The sequence below is a fragment of the Chiloscyllium plagiosum genome, unplaced genomic scaffold (assembly GCF_037043375.1).
Source record: "Chiloscyllium plagiosum isolate Xiang-an unplaced genomic scaffold, Cpla_swu_hap1 HiC_scaffold_12, whole genome shotgun sequence".
NCBI classification, from domain to species: domain Eukaryota; kingdom Metazoa; phylum Chordata; class Chondrichthyes; order Orectolobiformes; family Hemiscylliidae; genus Chiloscyllium; species Chiloscyllium plagiosum.
This window is the reverse complement of record NW_028270150.1, coordinates 43,509,413-43,526,150: the sequence shown is the minus strand read 5'-3', so window position 1 is coordinate 43,526,150 and position 16,738 is coordinate 43,509,413. Positions and strand designations below refer to the sequence as shown.

General features: G+C 42.6%; 1 protein-coding gene and 1 long non-coding RNA gene across 2 annotated transcripts in view; one reads left to right on the top strand and one right to left on the bottom strand.

Annotated features, from left to right (window-relative positions):
- Nucleotides 1-2,466, bottom strand: part of fstl1b (follistatin-like 1b) — a 113,387-nt gene extending 110,921 nt beyond the window's left edge. Inside the window, exons 1-2 of the mRNA XM_043701009.2 lie at nucleotides 2,322-2,466; nucleotides 2,153-2,209 (exon numbers count right to left, since the gene is read on the bottom strand). Of these exons, the coding sequence (XP_043556944.2) occupies nucleotides 2,153-2,209; nucleotides 2,322-2,324 (60 nt within the window). The 5' untranslated portion in view covers nucleotides 2,325-2,466. The remainder of the gene's footprint in view (nucleotides 1-2,152; nucleotides 2,210-2,321) is intronic.
- Nucleotides 1-16,738, top strand: part of LOC148148528 (uncharacterized) — a 101,150-nt gene that overhangs the window by 62,767 nt on the left and 21,645 nt on the right. The window lies entirely within an intron of this gene.

Sequence of the window (16,738 nt, the reverse complement as noted above, 5' to 3'; positions counted from 1 at the left end):
AGCAAGAGAGTCAAATGTTTCGGGCTTAACCCTACAGCCTAATAGGGGTTCCGCCTGAAACACTGGCTCTCTTGCCCCTCAAATGCTGCTTGACCTACTGTGCTTTTTCCAGCACCACACTTTATTGATCCCTATTCCATGAACTACCATTCCATGCACCTCAATTAGGTCACCTATCAACCTTCTCAAGTTTTGGGAAGACAAGCCAAACCTACAAGACTTTTTGTCATAACTTAATCCATTAAATCCAAGTAGTATTTCAATGAATCTGCACTGTACCTTCCCAGACCAATATAGCTTTCCTGAAATACAGTGCCGAAACGTCTGGTGCTGGAAAAGCACAGCAGTTCAGGCAGCATCCAAGCAGCAGGAGAATCGACGTTTCAGACATAAGCCCTTCATCAGGAATCCTTGGAGGGATTGCAGTGCCACACTTTTTGACTCCAATCTCCAGCATCTGCAGTCCTCAGTTTCTCTTAGTTGCTGAAATGCAGTGCACAAAGCTGTACACAGTACTTCACATTGACTATACAACTGAAGTATCACTTCCTCATTTTTACGTTGCCTCCCCTTGAGGTTTGACTGTTTTGATTACTATTTGTACCAGTGAAGTAACATGTACAGTAGTAATTTGTGTACATAGATACCCAAATTTCTTTGTTTCTCCACAGTCCCTCACCCTTAAGAAGAAATATTCCAATTTATCTTAAATCCAGAGCACATGACCTCATACTTTTTGGCACTGAATCTATCTGGCACTCACTGTGATCCAAGATCTGTCTCTTTGCAACTTGCTGCTCCCATCCATATAAGAGTTATTATGCCTCCCAAAATAATGACATCTGCAATGAATAGACAAATCTTGATTCCCTTATCCAAGTCAACTTAGATGATGAAAGACAGGCAACCCAGTGCAGATTTCTGGGAATACTAGTTGCCAGATCCCACTCATTAGAGAAATGAACCCTTTACCCAAACAATTACCATAGCTGTATTGCAAGCAAGAAATTTAACAGTTACAACAGCGAGAGGAATTAATAATACAAATAAGATTCAATTGACATATGGACATTTTCAAATTGGAAAATTAGATTTATTCAAATAACTAGAAAAATATTCAATCTTTATGAAACTGGATACATTAGTCACTATGGCAATAACAATAATGTTATTGAGATTTATTTGTAGTTGTAAATTAAATTAATGAGTAAATACTTGTCCCTTTAAGGATTGTTGTAACAAGACTCCTCTATATTTTGAGATTTCAAACATGTTGGTACAGCTTGAATATTGAACCCAGTTCGCAAAATTTTTTGTGTAGCTCTCACGACTGATTTAACAATGAGAATAAGAAAATGCAGCCACTTGAAACACGGTGCTCTGGGTTGTAGTGGGCGTTTGAAATGCTGCTCACAGTTAAACTAAGACAAAGTAAGCTCTCTTTATGCTGACAGATAAAGTACCACTGATAACCCTGAGAGAATTCACTGGTGCCGAACTTAAACCGCAGAGCCAAGGGTAGGAAGGCTATGTTACACAGTGTCACCTCTTGGTTATTGATGTGGGGGCGGGGATCACTTTTAGAATGAGACCCTCCTCACTTCCAGAAAATATTCGACTTACTTTCTACGATAAGTTTTCTTTTGTTAATTCTCGTCGCTGTGGGAACAGGGTTTGTAATCCCCTGCTCCCAACTACCTAACAAGAGGATAAACTTGTCACAGTTTTTCACTGGACTCCCATCTCACAGTTTACAGACACTACTTCCCACCAGCTTTCGACTCAGTCTTGTGTTTTTTTTTGTCCACACGAACATCAGTACCACCCACTAACCCCTTCTCCATCTCTCTTCCAGCATGCATTCACGATCGGTCTGAACTTGCAGCAGCAAGCAAATGTTATCCCCCCTCTACGCCCCATCCCCCAAGTCAAAGAAAAACCAACCATTTGTTACATACACAAAAACAACACGAGCAATCCCTGAAATCTAACTGTCCTGCAACGAAGTCCCGCTAGACAGAAAGAAAGAACCAGGATTGTTTCACGTTGAAAACGCCCAAGCCTGTCAGACAGAAACAAAACATCGGTCCCTTTTATCCCCGGGAACACGAAAATCGCGTGAAAAGGGAGCGAATGAAGAGATCGAACTTACTTCAGCATTTATCAAGGCGATGGCTAGAAGGACAAAAAACGGAATACTTTTGAATACCTGTTCAAAATAAGAGGCAGATCGTCAATGCAACAAAATGATACTGCGGCCAGTGTAGAGGTAACAAAAGCTGGAAAAGGCAAGAATGAGGAGAAAGCGCAATGACTCTTACCATCTTGCTCCGATGATCGAGTTGCACTAGCACTGAGCGTGTGTGAAAGAGAGAGACAGGGATTCGGTCCACACAAGGCACCCGGGGAGGAGGGGACTCGAAGGAAATTTGATCAGTACTCCGGGATTTAAAGCTGTCTCACACCCCTGTTGACGTGGCTTGGAGCAAACACTAAAACATCAGATCTGCGCCAAGTTTTACCAACACCGTCCACCAGCTAAAAGGGAAAACCTCCCAGCTCCCAGTAGATCAGCTCTCCCGCTCTCAGATGTGGCGAATTTGTGCAGATCTGAGCTTTTTTTCGAGGGAGTCGGCAGGGGGTTAAGTGAGACTGAAGGAATAGCTGCAGGAATTTACCGTCGTCATTGGAGGAACCGAGGTCACCTGACCATTTAAAGTTGAGGATAGAGGAATGAGAACAGTTTAGGATTTCTTCCACACTCACCATCCCCCTCCCCCCTTCACATCACCACCACCCAGTCTCATAAATTAATGCAACCAGGCAGATAACGGAAGGGAATGAAAGGTCTGTGGAACATTTGGAGCTTTTTCAATCTCACTGCTTTCTCACAGCCTGGAATTGAAATTGTTAGTCCCGTGAGAATTCTCTGCAGACGTCTTTTATTTTTCTTCAGGGTTTTGCCATTTTTCTGTGTTTCTGTCTTCTCCGCCAGCCCAAATTTAATTAGACCGCTCCTTCCTTCCCAGGATTTGAAGTATTGCTGTGTTCCAGTGTGACATGTTAAAACTGAAATCAATGGCATTTCACAATTCCTTTTCGCCTTGTTGGACGAAATCAAAGCTCTAAAACCATAATCCGCTTTCTGAGATGGGGCAAAGTGATTACAAAAAAAAACTTGACCATCGCCTTTGAACATATTCAGTTGCCAGGAAAACTTTTCCTCCACTTAGTGACTTAGAAAACCTTACAGACCACTATCAAACGTAATCAATAATTGTGAATTTAGCCAAGACCTGACGGTTTGGTACTTTTTCGTGATCCACTGCTGTTTCCACATTGTGAGCAGACTTTTTTTTTCCTGCTGCACCTAATACAGGCAAACTGATTATAGTTTGATTTATATTTGAGGGGTTAACTTTTAAGAGATTTCTCACTTCTTGTTCCCTGCCTTCGTTTCTTTCCCTATTGATTACTTGAGTGGCTATTATGCACATTGCGCGGTTCCCAAAGCTGAGTTTGGAAGCAGTTCTTTCTAAAACGAGAACAATAGTTCGATGTTTCTCAGTCACTGCCCTCAGTGTTTCTGTGACAACATTCTCGCCAAGTTTGGATGGGCCCCGTCTATTTGGTCCAACATTCAAACGAAGGTCAACGTTTCAGTCAGACAAGAGTCAGCCTGGTTCAGTGTAAGCATCTTGCTGCACCACTCCAAGAGTCATAGTCATAGAGATGTACAGCATGGAAACAGGCCCTTCGGTCCAACTTGTCCATGCCGACCAGATATCCCAACCCAATCTAGTCCCAACAGCCAGCACCCGGCCCATATCCCTCCAAACCCTTCCTATTCATACACCCATCCAAATGCCTCTTAAATGTTGCAATTGTACCAGTCTCAACCACTTCCTCTTGCAGCTCATTCCATACACATACCATCCTCTGCGTGATAATGTTGTCCCTTAGGTCTCTTTTATACCTTTCCCCTCTCAACCTAAACCTATGCCCTCTACTTCTGGATTCCCCAACCCCAGGGAAAAAACTTTGTCTATTTATCCTATCCATGCTCCTCGTAATTTTGTAAACCTCTATAAGGTCACCCCTCAGCCTCTGACTCTCCAGGGAAAACAGCCCCAGCCTGTTCAGCCTCTCCCTGTAGCTCAAATCCTCCAACTCTGGCAACATCCTTGTAAATCTTTTCTGAACCCTTTCAAGTTTCACAACATCTTTCCGATAGGAAGGAGACCAGAATTGCACGCAATATTCCAACAGTGGCCAAACCAAACTCCTGTACGGCTGCAACATGACCTCCCAACTCCTGTACTCAATACCCTGACCAATAAAAAAAGCATACCAAACACCTTGTTCAATATCTGATCTACCTGTGACTCCACATTCAAGGAGCTATGAACCTCCACTCCAAGGTCTCTTTGTTCAGCAATACTCCCTAGGACCTTACCATTAAGTGTATAAGTCCTGCTAAGATTTGCTTTCCCAAAATGCAGCACTTCGCATTTATCTGAATTAAACTCCATCTGCCACTTCTCAGCCCATTGGCCCATCTGGTCAAGATCTTCGTGAAATCTGAGGTAATCCTCTTCGCTGTCCATTACACCTCCAATTTTGGTGGCATCTGCAAGCTTACTAACTGTGTACCTCTTATGCTCGCATCCAAATCATTTATATAAATGACAAAAAGTAGAGGACCCAGCACCGATCCTTGTGGCACTCCACTGGTCACAGGCCTCCAGTCTGAAAACCAACCCTCCACCACCACCCTCTGTCTTCTACCTTTCAGCCAGTTCTGTATTCAAATGGCTAGTTCTCTTTGCATTCCATGAGATTTAACCTTGCTAACCAGTCTCCCATGGGGAACCTTGTCGAACACCTTACTGAAGTCCACATAGATCACATCTACCGCTCTGCCCTTAACAATCCTCTTTGTAACTTCAAAAAACTCAATCAAGTTTGTGAGACATGATTTCCCACGCACAAAGCCATGTTGACTATCCCTAATCAGTCCTTGCCTTTCCAAATACATGTACATCCTGTCCCTCAGGATTCCCTCCAACAACTTGCATACTACTGATGTCAGGCTCCCTGGTCTATGGTTCCCTGCCTTGTCCTTACCACCCTTCTTAAACAGTGGCACCACGTTTGCCAACCTCCAGTCTTCCGGCACTCACCTATGACTATCAATGATACAAATATCTCAGCAAGAGGCCCAGTAATCACTTCTCTGGCTTCCCACAGAGTTCTAGGGCACACCTGATCAGGTCCTGGGGATTTATCCACTTTTATGCGTTTCAAGACATCCATCACTTCCTCCTCTGTAATCTGGACATTTTGCAAGGTGTCACCATCTATTCCCCTAAATTCTCTATCTGCCATATCCTTTTCTATAGTAAATACTGATGCAAAATACTCGTTTAGTATCTCCCCCATTTTCTGCAGCTCCACATAGAGGCCGCCTTGCTGATCTTTGAGGGGCCCTAATCTCTCTCTAGTTACCCTTTTGTCCTTAATGTAGTTGTAAAAACCCTTTGGATTCTCCTTAATTCTATTTGTCAAATCTATCTCATGTCCCCATTTTGCCCTCCTGATTTCCCTCTTAAGTATATTCCTACTGCCTTTTTAACTCTTCTAAGGATTCACTCGATCTATCCTGTCTTTACCTTACATATGCTTCCTTCTTTTTCTTAACAAACCCTCAATTTCTTTAGTCATCCAGCATTCCCTATACCTACTAGCCTTTCCTTTCACCGTGACAGGAATACACTTTCTTTGGACTCTCATTATCTCATTTCTGAAGGCTTCCCATTTTCCAACTGTTCCTTTACCTGCGAACATCTGCCCCTAGTCAGCTTTCGAAAGTTTTTGCCTAATACCGTCAAAGTTGGCCTTTTCCAATTTAGAACTTCAACTTTTAGATCTGGTTTATCCTTTTCCATCACTATTTTAAATCTAATAGAATTATGGTCACTGGTTCCAAAGTGCTCCTCCACTGACACCGCAGTCACCTGCCCTGCCTTATTTCCCAAGAGTAGGTCAAGTTTTGCACCTTCTCTAGTAGGTACATCCACATACTGAATCAGAAAATTTTCTTGTACACACTTAACAAATTCCTCTCCATCTAAACCTTTAACACTATGGCAGTCCCAGTCTATGTTTGGAAAGTTAAAATCCCCTACCATAACCACCCTATTATTCTTACGGATAGCTGAGATCTCCTTACAAGTTTGTTTCTTAATTTCCCTCTGACTATTAGGGGGTCTATAATAACCTCCCTGGATGTATTTCCAGGAATATCCTCCCTCAGCACAGCTGTAATGCTATCCCTTATCAAAAACGCCACTCCCCCATCTCTCTTGCCTCCCTTTCTATCCTTCCTGTAACATTTGTATCCTGGAACATTCAGTTGCCAGTCTTGCCCATCCCTGAGCCATGTTTCTGTAATTGCTATGCTATCCCAGTTCCATGTTCCTAACCATACCCTGAGTTCGTCTGCCTTCCCTGTTAGGCCCCTTGCATTGAAATAAATGCAGTTTAATTTATTAGTCCTACCTTGTCCCTGCCTGCCCTGACTGTTTGACTCGCTTCTGTTCTCAACTGTACCAGTATAGATTGACCTCTTTCCTCACGTTCTCCCTGGATCCAATCCCCCCCACTTTACTAGTTTAAATCCTCCCTAGCAGCTCTAGCAATTTCCCTGCCAGTATATTAGTCCCCTTCCAATTTAGGTGCAATCCATCCTTCTTGTACAGGTCACTTCTACCCCAAAAGAGATTCCAATGATCCAAAAATGTGAATCCTTCTCCCATACACCAGCTCCTCAGCCATGCATTCATCTGCTCTATCCTCCTATTCCTGCCCTCACTAGCTCGTAGCACTGGGAGTAATCCAGATATTACTACTCTCGAGGACCTCCTTTTTAAACTTCTGCCTAACTCTCTGTAATCTCCCTTCAGAATCTCAACCTTTTCCCTTCTGATGTCATTGGTTCCAATGTGGACAATGACCTCTTTTGGCCCCTCTCTACCGTGAGAACATTCTGCACCCTCTCTGAGACATCCTTGCACCATGGAAGCAACACATCATTCTGATTTTTCGCTGCTGGCCACAAGAACGTCTGTTCATACCTCGGACTAGAGAATCCCCGAACACAATTGATCTCTTAGAACCCGACGTACCCCTTGTTGCATTAGAGCCAGTCTCAATACCAGAAATGTGGCTGTTCATGCTACGTTTCCCTGAGAATCCATCACCCCCTACATTTTCCAAAACAGTATACCTGTTTGAAATGGGTATAGCCATAAAAGACTCCTGCACTAGGTGCCTACCTCTCTTACCTTTCCTGGAGTTAACCCATCATTGTGACTGTATCTGAGACTTTTCCCCCCTTCCTATAACTGCCATCCATCACATACTGTTGCTGTTGCAAATTCCTCAGTGCTTGTAACTGTCTGTCTAACTGAACCATTTGATCTGATAAGATTCGCAACCAACAGCATTTATGGCAGATATAATACTTGGACCAACGCTGCCTGATTGACCGACACGGTTAACGTTCACTGTGTGAAGTAATAAGCAAAAGCCCGGGCAACCTGTTCAGTTGAATGCAAAACAAAATCTACGTCCCCATTCAAACAAGAGCAGGCAGACAAGTGGTAAATGGAATTTAATCTGGAGAACCATGAATCCTGGGGAGCACAGACAAAGTGAGGGGAAAACATAGTAAATGAGAAATGTAGTGAAATACAAGGATCTTGTTCAATTGTATCTGCTGATTCCTAGTGAGTAGCAGGCCAGATAGACAAGGTGGTTCAAAAGCCAGGCAGAAATCTTTCATTATGAATCAGGGGTAAATGTAGAGTAATAGGGTAGCGGAATAGGTTTGGGTGGGATACCCTTCAGAGGGTTAATGTGGAATCGTTGGGCCGAAGTGCCTGTTTCCACACTGTAGGGATTCTATTTAAAAAATTATGAGCTAAGGTATAATTAGATCTAAAGAACAACTTAAAGAACAGCAAGAATGCTGTGTCCAGTCTGATCACCAATTTACAGTGTGCAATCACACTAGAGAATGTTAGAGCAGCACCTGATGAAGGGCTTTTGCCTGAAACGTCGATTTTCCTGCTCCTCGGATGCTGCCTGACCTGCCGTACTTTTCCAGCACCACTCTAATCTAAAAAATGTCAGAGCAGCACCAATCCCTATGGCACTCCACTGGTCACAGGCCTCCAGTCTGAAAACCAACCCTCCACCGCCACCCTCTGTCTTCTACCTTTGAGCCAGTTCTGTATTCAAATGACTAGTTCTTCCTGTATTCCATGAGATCTAACCTTGCTAACCAGTCTCCCATGGGTAACCTTGTCGAACGCCTTACTGAAGTCCACATAGATCACATATGCCCTGCCCTCATCAATCCTCTTTGTTACTTCCTCAAAAAACTCAATCAAATTTGTGAGACATGATTTCCCACGCACAAAGCCATGTTGACTATCCCTAATCAGTCCTTGCCTTTCCAAATACATGTACATTCTGTCCTTCAGGATTCCCTCCAACAACTTGCCCACCACCGAGGTCAGAATCACCGGTCTATAGTTCCCTGGCTTGTCCTTACCACCCTTCTTGAACAGTGGCACCACGTTAGCCAATCTCCAGTCTTCTGGCACCTCACCTATGACTATTGATTATACAAATATCTCAGCAAGAGGCCCAGCAATCACTTCTCTAGCTTCCCACAGAGTTCTGGGGTACACCTACCTGATCCTCTACTTTTTGTCATTTACATAAATGACTTGGATACGAGCATAAGAGGTACAGTTAGTAAGTTTGTAGATGATACCAAAATTGGAGGTATAGTGGACAGCGAAGAGGGTTACCTCAGATTACAACAGGATCTGGACCACATGGACCAATGGGCTGAGAAGTGGCAGATGGAGTTTAATTCAGATAAATGCGAAGTGCTGCATTTTGGGTAAGCAAATCTTAGCAGGACTTATACACTTAATGGTAAGGTCCTAGGGAGTGTTGCTGAACAAAGAGACCTTGGAGTGCAGGTTCATAACTCCTTGAAAGTGGGTTCACAGGTAGATAGGATAGTGAACAAGGCGTTTGGAATGCTTTGTTTTATTGATCAGAGTACTGAGTACAGGATTTGGGAGGCCATGTTGAGGCTGTCCAGGAGTTTGGTTTGGCCACTGTTGGAATATTGCGTGCAATACCGGTCTCCTTCTCATCAGAAAGATGTTGTGAAACTTGAAAGGGTTCAGAAAAGATTTACAAGGATGTTGCCAGGGTTGGAGGATTTGAGCTATAGGGAGAGGTTGAATAGGCTGGGGCTGTTTCCACTGGAGCGTCGGAAGCTGAGGGGTGACCTTATAGAGGTTTACAAAATTACGAGGAGCATGGATAGGATAAATAGACAAAGTCTTTTCCCTGGGGTCAGGGAGCCAGAACTAGAGGGCATAGGTTTAGGGTGAGAGGGGAAAGATATAAAAGAGACCTAAGGGGCAACTTTTTCACACAGAGGTTGGTACGTGTATGGAATGAGCTGCCAGAGGAAGTGGTGGAGGCTGGTACAATTGCAACATTTAAGAGTCATTTGGATGGGTATATGAATAGGAAGGGTTTGGAGGAATATGGGCTGGGTGCTGGCTGTTGGACTAGATTGCGTTGGGATATCTGGTCGGCATGGACGGGTTGGACCGCAGGGTCTGTTTCCATGCTGTACATCTCTATGACTCTATAAGAATAGATTTTTTTTGAAAGTGAAGATACTTTAGGGGAGATTTAATTGAGACTATTAAAATCCTGGAGGGCCCAGACTGGACAGGAAGGAACAGCTTCCTTTAGAGAGAGCAATAATAAGGGAAAATACAGTGAAAGTGCATGGCAGAATAATTAACTTTTGTTTCTCTCTCCACACATGCTGGTGAATTTCTCCAATACTTTCTGTCTTTATTTGAGGAGAAAGTTTTGCACCCCGTTGATGATGGGGGTCTGTAAAGCTTCACTTGAAAGAGTGATAAAGTCAGAAAGAGCTATCACATTTAACAAACACATGTAAATGCAACTGTAAGGCTGTAAGCTCAAAGGCCATGTATCTAAAGTTGGATTTAACTGAATAGATATTTTCAGAGGCTTCAGACATGCTAAGTAGTGGTGTGCCTTGAGGTTCAAGGTTTTGATGCTTTTCCTGACATCAAGGATAACATTTCACTGAAACCAAGATGGTTCAAAAGAAGTTAATTGGAGGATTTTGTTCAGCATAATGGGATGTCACATACATTACATGACAAAAGCAACTAAAATTCAAAAGCAATTTTTTTAGAGACTCTGGGATATGTGTTTCATTGGCCAGGCCGGCATCTATTGCTCATCCCTAGCTGCCCTTGAGAGCTGCGTTCTTAAACCACTGCAGTCCATGTGCTGTGGGTTGACCCACAAAGCCATTAGGAAGTGAATTCCAGGATTTTGACCCAGTGATAGTGAAGGAACAGTGACACATTTCCAAGTCAGGATGAAGAATGGCTTGGAGAGGAACTTGCAGATGATGGTGTTCCATATATCTGCTACCTGTGTCCTTCCAGATGGAATTGATCCTAGCTTGGAAGGTGCAGTGTGAGGAGCATTGGTGAATTTCTGTGATGTATCTTATATGTAGTACACTGACCGTCAATAGTGGAGGGAGGCAATATTTTTGGATGTGGTGCCAATTAAGGTGGGCTGTTTTGCCTTGAATGGTGTAAAGCTTCCTAAATTTCTTTGGAGCTGCTTTAATCCAAGTGTGTGGTAAATATTCCTTCACATTCTTCACATGAATCTTGTAGGTGGTGGTCAGACTTTGGGGAATCAGGAGATGAATTACTCACTGCAGTATTCCTAGCCTCTGACCTGTTCTTGAAGCCACTGTATTTATATGGCTAGTCCAGTTGAGCTTCTGGGTCAGTGGTAACCCCCAAGATGTTGATATAGTGGATTCAGTGATGGCAATGTCATTGAGTCTCGTGGGGTGATGGTTAGATTGTTTCTTAATGGACATGGTCTTGACTTGGCATTTGTGTGGTGTGAATGTTACTTGCCATTTAATTTATTTTGAAGTACACTTGAATTTCCTGAGGACATATTGTGCTGAATTTCCCTGAGTCTTTCTGAGGACTGTTAGGTTTTTATTCCATCCTATTGTATGTCTCAGACAGGACACTCGAGCAGTTCAATAGATTCAAGAGGACATCCCTGTCATGTTGTGAAGTTCACCATTGTTAGCCAGGAATAAATGCTTACTGAGCAGGTGTAGTTATCATCTGATCAGGAGGAGGCTGCATAATGGGACAGAATGAACTCCAAAGACCCATGTAGTTTCACCATTATCACCCTAGACTGGACCAAGGTCTTCATTTGTTGAATGGTTACAGACTAAGGGTATAGAGAGATTTGCACTATTAGTCAATCTCACTGCAAGCAGAGTATCAGAATTTCTTCCAACACTGGCCCAGCAACTACTGCCATCTTCCTCCCAGTGTTTCTGAGGTAAGTGGGTAAGCAACAGAAGACAGAGAATAAGGATAACCTATTGGTCCCTGCTGTCCCACTTACAGGGAGCATGTAGAGAAGGAGTCACCTGTAACCTTTGCAGCGGAGACAGAAACATGTTCAGTTTCAGATTTTTCTAGATGCTGTCATGAAGAATAACAATTCCTTCTTTTGCATTACTAGTGCATACACAATACAGCTGTCTACCAGGAGTTCAGCGATGCTGTCAAAAGAGTTAACCTATTGGTATTTTAAAATAGGCATGTTCACAAAATATAAATCACAGTGATATTAATCACCGACTTGAAAGTTGGAAACTTAATGTTCTATTTTAATCCCTTCAGTTAAGAAAAATTCTTTCATGGGGTGTGGGTGTCACTGGCTAGGTCAGCATTTATTGTCCACACCAAAGGTATTGGTGAGCCATGTTCTTTAAACACTGTAGTCAACCCACATTGCTGTTGCACAGAGTCATCATTATTTACAGTTTTATTGAAATAATGAGTAATAACAAACAATAATCTTTCCTACTACAGATGATCGGAATCTGAAACCAAAATAGAAATTGTTGGAGATGTTCACCAGGTCTGGCAGCAGCTGTGTAGAGAAAACCAGTGTTAACATTTCTAGTCCAATGGCCCTTCATCAGAACTGAAAACGGCTGGAAAAGAGTATTTATTTATGCTGATGATGTGGGATGATGGGGTGCCATGGTAGTGGGGTGGGAGGGAGGAGACAAATTGAGTATATTGAAATGGTGCTTAGAAACAGGAAGAAGAGAAAAAAGGAATAGGCAAGCACCAAGATTGCTGATGGTAAGCTGAGAGAGATAAATGCTAGGTTGGATACTAACAACAAGTGTAAATTGTTGAAAATGTGTTGGCTGTTTTTGGAGCAACACATACAAACAGGACCTAGCAGTGTGGAGATGGGTAACAAACATGGAGGAGGGTGTTAACACACTGAGATAGTTAAACTCAATGTTGAGTCCTGAAGACGGTAAGGTACCTAGGCAAAAGATAATGTGTTATTCCACCAGCTTTCATTGAGCCTCGCTGGAACATCACAATAGGTTTGAGACAGAAATGTCGCCGTGGGAAGATGATGGTTTATTGAGATGGTGAGCAACTGGAAGCTAGGGGTTATTTTCACAGATAGAGCTTAGGTGTTCCTCAAAACAGTCACCCTGTCTGTGTTTCCTCACCCCATTGTAGAAGAGATCACATTGTGAACAGCAAATACAGTGTTGACTGAATGAATGACAGGTAAATCACTGCTTCATTTGGGAGATCTGTCTGGGGCCTTGGATAGTGAGGAGGAAGGAAGTAAATGTACAAATGCTACACCTTCTGCAATTGCATAGGAAGGTGCTGTGGTGATATGGAGGGATGTTGGGAGTTGAGGAGTGGAGGAAACCTGGAGTAAGATGTCCCTGTGGAAGGCTGACAGGGAGGAGAGGGGAATATGTGTCTTGATGATGGCATCCTGCTGGAGGATGCAGAAATGACAGATTCTGATCCTTTGAATGTGGAGACTGGTGGGATGGAAAGTGAGGACAAAGGGGCCCTATCTTTGTTGTAGGAAGGATGGGAAATGGTGAGGATAGAAGTGAGGGAAATGGGTTGGACCCACCTGAGGCCCCCATCAACCATGGTAGCACGGAATCCTCAGTTGAGAAAAAGATAAATGTTTTGTTTTTCTGTCCTGTCCTGAAGAAGAATCACATTCAATTCAAAACAGTACTTCATTTTCTCTCTCCCCAGATGCTGCCAGGCCTGATGAGTATTTCCAACACTTTATATTTCAGGTTTACAGAATCCGCAGTATATTGCTTTTATATCAATTGGCTCTGATCTAAAACTGAGCTATCAAGCTTTATAAATAGAGCATTGGGGTGGTCTTCTATGTTAAAGGCACAACTTAAGTATAAGGTATTGGTGTGGTGACATATTGACATTTGACATCAGTTTGGTGCAATGCTATATTTAAATCATAATTAATACACTGTTCTTTACCTTTTCTCATTATAATTAAAGACAATAAGCTTCAAATTCCATTCTTATGGTAAAAGAAAGATTTGGCAGAGATTGGAAGAACAGTCATCTTGTTTGAGACTGTCTGTAGCCAGTGAATGACATTTTGCTTGAAAATTATTTTTAACTGAAATCAGTCAAAGGAAAAGTTGCAGAGCATTGCTTGACAGTTGATCTGTCCAATTCCCATGCAAATGTGAACTTCATACAGGTTTCCAAGTCATTACTATTTGCCTGTTTGCATCTCTTGCTTCCTGCTTGTGTTATGATCTCTGTAGAGACCAAACTTTAAAAAGAGACTTGAATTGCCAGTGATCAACTTAAAGGGATTACATGACAAGACTTCAAGTTCTAAGACTTTTACTGCAATAAATAATTAACATTGAGGGGAAGCAGTGACATAATGATAATGTCTATCACCAGACGAGTAATCCAGAGGCATAAACTTATTATCTGGGGGGAACACCTCAAATCCCAAGATGGCAGCTAATGGAATTTAAATCCAATTAATAATAAATCTCACCCAGTCAGGCTGGCTTATGACTCCAGAGCCCAGTACTCTGATTGATTCTTTCCTGCCGTCTACAGCGATGGCAGGAAGCCAGGAAGTGCAACATCAGTTAAACACTACTCAGTTGGTAAGTAGTGCTGTACGCTACAGAGAAATTGTTGTTTTATTCCATGTGTGTTCTGCCCATAGGGAGGTCCTCAGCTCATTGGCTACTGAGCAGGAGAAAGGCTGGACATATTGTAGCAAGCAAATCACTTGATTCTTTTGACCACCAGCATCTACAAGGCACAAGTCAGGAGCATGATGGAATACTCTCCATGTACCTGAATGAGTACAACTTATTCTATGATTAACAGTCTAACAGTAATACCACCCAGCCATTGCTTTTGTTCACTTTTAAGAAAAGAGAGAAGCAAGGGTGGCATGGTGCTCAATGGTTAGCACTGCTGCCTCACAGCACCAGGGACCCAGGTTTGATTCCACCCTTAAGCGACTATCTGTGTGGTGTTTGCACTTTTTCCCTGTGCCTGTGGGGGTTTCCTCCCACAGTCCAAAGATGTTCAGGTTAGGTGGATTGGCCATGCTAAATTGCCATCAAGATTAGAGTGGTGCTGGAAAAGCACAGCAGATCAGGCAGCATCTGAGGAGCAAGAAATTCGACGTTTTGGGCAAAAGCCCTTCATCCTCCCTGATGAAGGGCTTTTGCCCGAAAGGTTGATTTTCCTGCTCCTCAGGTGCTGCCTGACCTACTGTGCTTTTCCAGCATCATTCTAACCTTGACTCTAATCTTCAGCATCTACCCACTTCTGCCATGCTAAATTGCCCCATAGTGTCCAGTGATGTGCAGGTTAGGTGGATTACCCATGGCAAATGTAAGGGTAGGGGGCTGAGTCTGAGTAGGATGCTTTTTGGAGAGTCAGTGTGGACTCAATGGGCTGACTGGCTTGCTTCCACACTGTAGAGAATCTATGATTAACTCCAATAACACTCAGGAAGCTCAATATCATCCACTAAATTCAAGGATTGTAATAAATGCCCAGGCCATTATCAACAATTGCTAGATAACAACAATTTCTATTGCAGCACTGAAGTGGTTTTTGGATTCTCCCATTTCCCATTTCCTGCATCATACACTTCTGCTGAGACAGTTCTTTATTTCTCTGGTTACCTTCCAAGTTCTAAACTTGCATCTGCAATTTTAATGCAATGTTCCTGGAAATATGCTGTCAGCCTATTGGATCAATTTATTCCTCATCAATGTCACTGTCCCTGAGCTATTCTTTACTTCTATTACTTCTTTCTTTTCAGTACAGGGGAAAAAATTTTTTTTCAAAATCTCAATCCCTTCAAATCATAAGTGAACCTGACACAATTAAAAAGATAATTCATGCAAGATGAAATTCGGGGAATGAGATTGCTATGGAATTGATGAAATTCTTTTTATAGCCATGCAGGATTTGAAAGAAATCATCACGATTGCAATTCAAAAGACCATATGTTACTGATTAGTTGAACTGTTCTTGTAGTTTGCACTATACATGGTGTGAGAGATGCTTGCAGCTGTAGTTTTAAAGCATACTTTCTGGATGATTATGTTTAGAATTTGATCTTATTACTGTCAAAAGGCACAATAGCCAGTGCAAGCTGTTAAGATGTTGGTTATTTTGTTTACTATTCAGGAAGTGTTCACTCATTGGACATTTTTAAACTGCTTATTTGTTCAAACTATTGAATTATTCAAACTCCTTGGAGAGAAAAAGGCTGAGGGGAGCTCAGATAGAGATTTTCAAATACATGAGTGGGCTGAATAGAGTAGATAGGGAAATGTTCTTTTCAATTGTAAAAAAAACAAGAACAAAATAGATTTAAAGTGATGTGCAAAAGAAGCAAGGGTGAGGAAGAACTTTTTCACTCAGTGAGGACGCCTGAAAATGTGGTGGAGACAGTTTCAACTGAGGCATTCAGAGAGGTGGTGGATAATTATTTGGATAACAATAATGAGGAAGGGGCTGGGGAGAAAGCAGGAAATTGGTAGTAAGTCACGATGCTTGTTTCATAAGCTGATGCAGATGCAATGGGTCAAATGGCTTCCTGCCATACTGTAACTCTTCTGTAGGTCAGGGCAGCACAGTGACTCAGTAGTTAGCACTGCTGCCTCTTAGTGGCAGGGACCCAGGTTGAATTCCAGCCTTGGGTGACTGTCTGTGTGGAGGTTGCACATTCTCCCCGTGTCTGCATGAGTTTTCTCCCACAATCCAAAGATATGCAGCTTAGGTACATTGGCCATGCTAAGTTGACCATAGTCTTCAGTCAGGAGAAATGTAGAGTAACAGGATAGGGGCAGGGGTCTGGGAAGGTTACTCTGCAGAGGTCGGTGTGGAAATGTTGGGCCAAATGGCCTGTTTGCACATTGTAGGGATGTGTTATATTCTGCAACAATTGAGGCCATCTAGGGAAACGGATGTTTGACCATCTTCCTTGAACTCCTCCACTACTGTCCAGATGACCTTATGCTACTGCCTGGATATAGGATGTCAATGCTCTCTCCAATTCTTGGCCAGGTTAATATTTGAACTTTGGTGCATGTACTCTAATAGGTTTAACCAGATTCACTTTTCAAAAATCTCCCACAGTTCCTTGCAGCCACAATGTACTATAA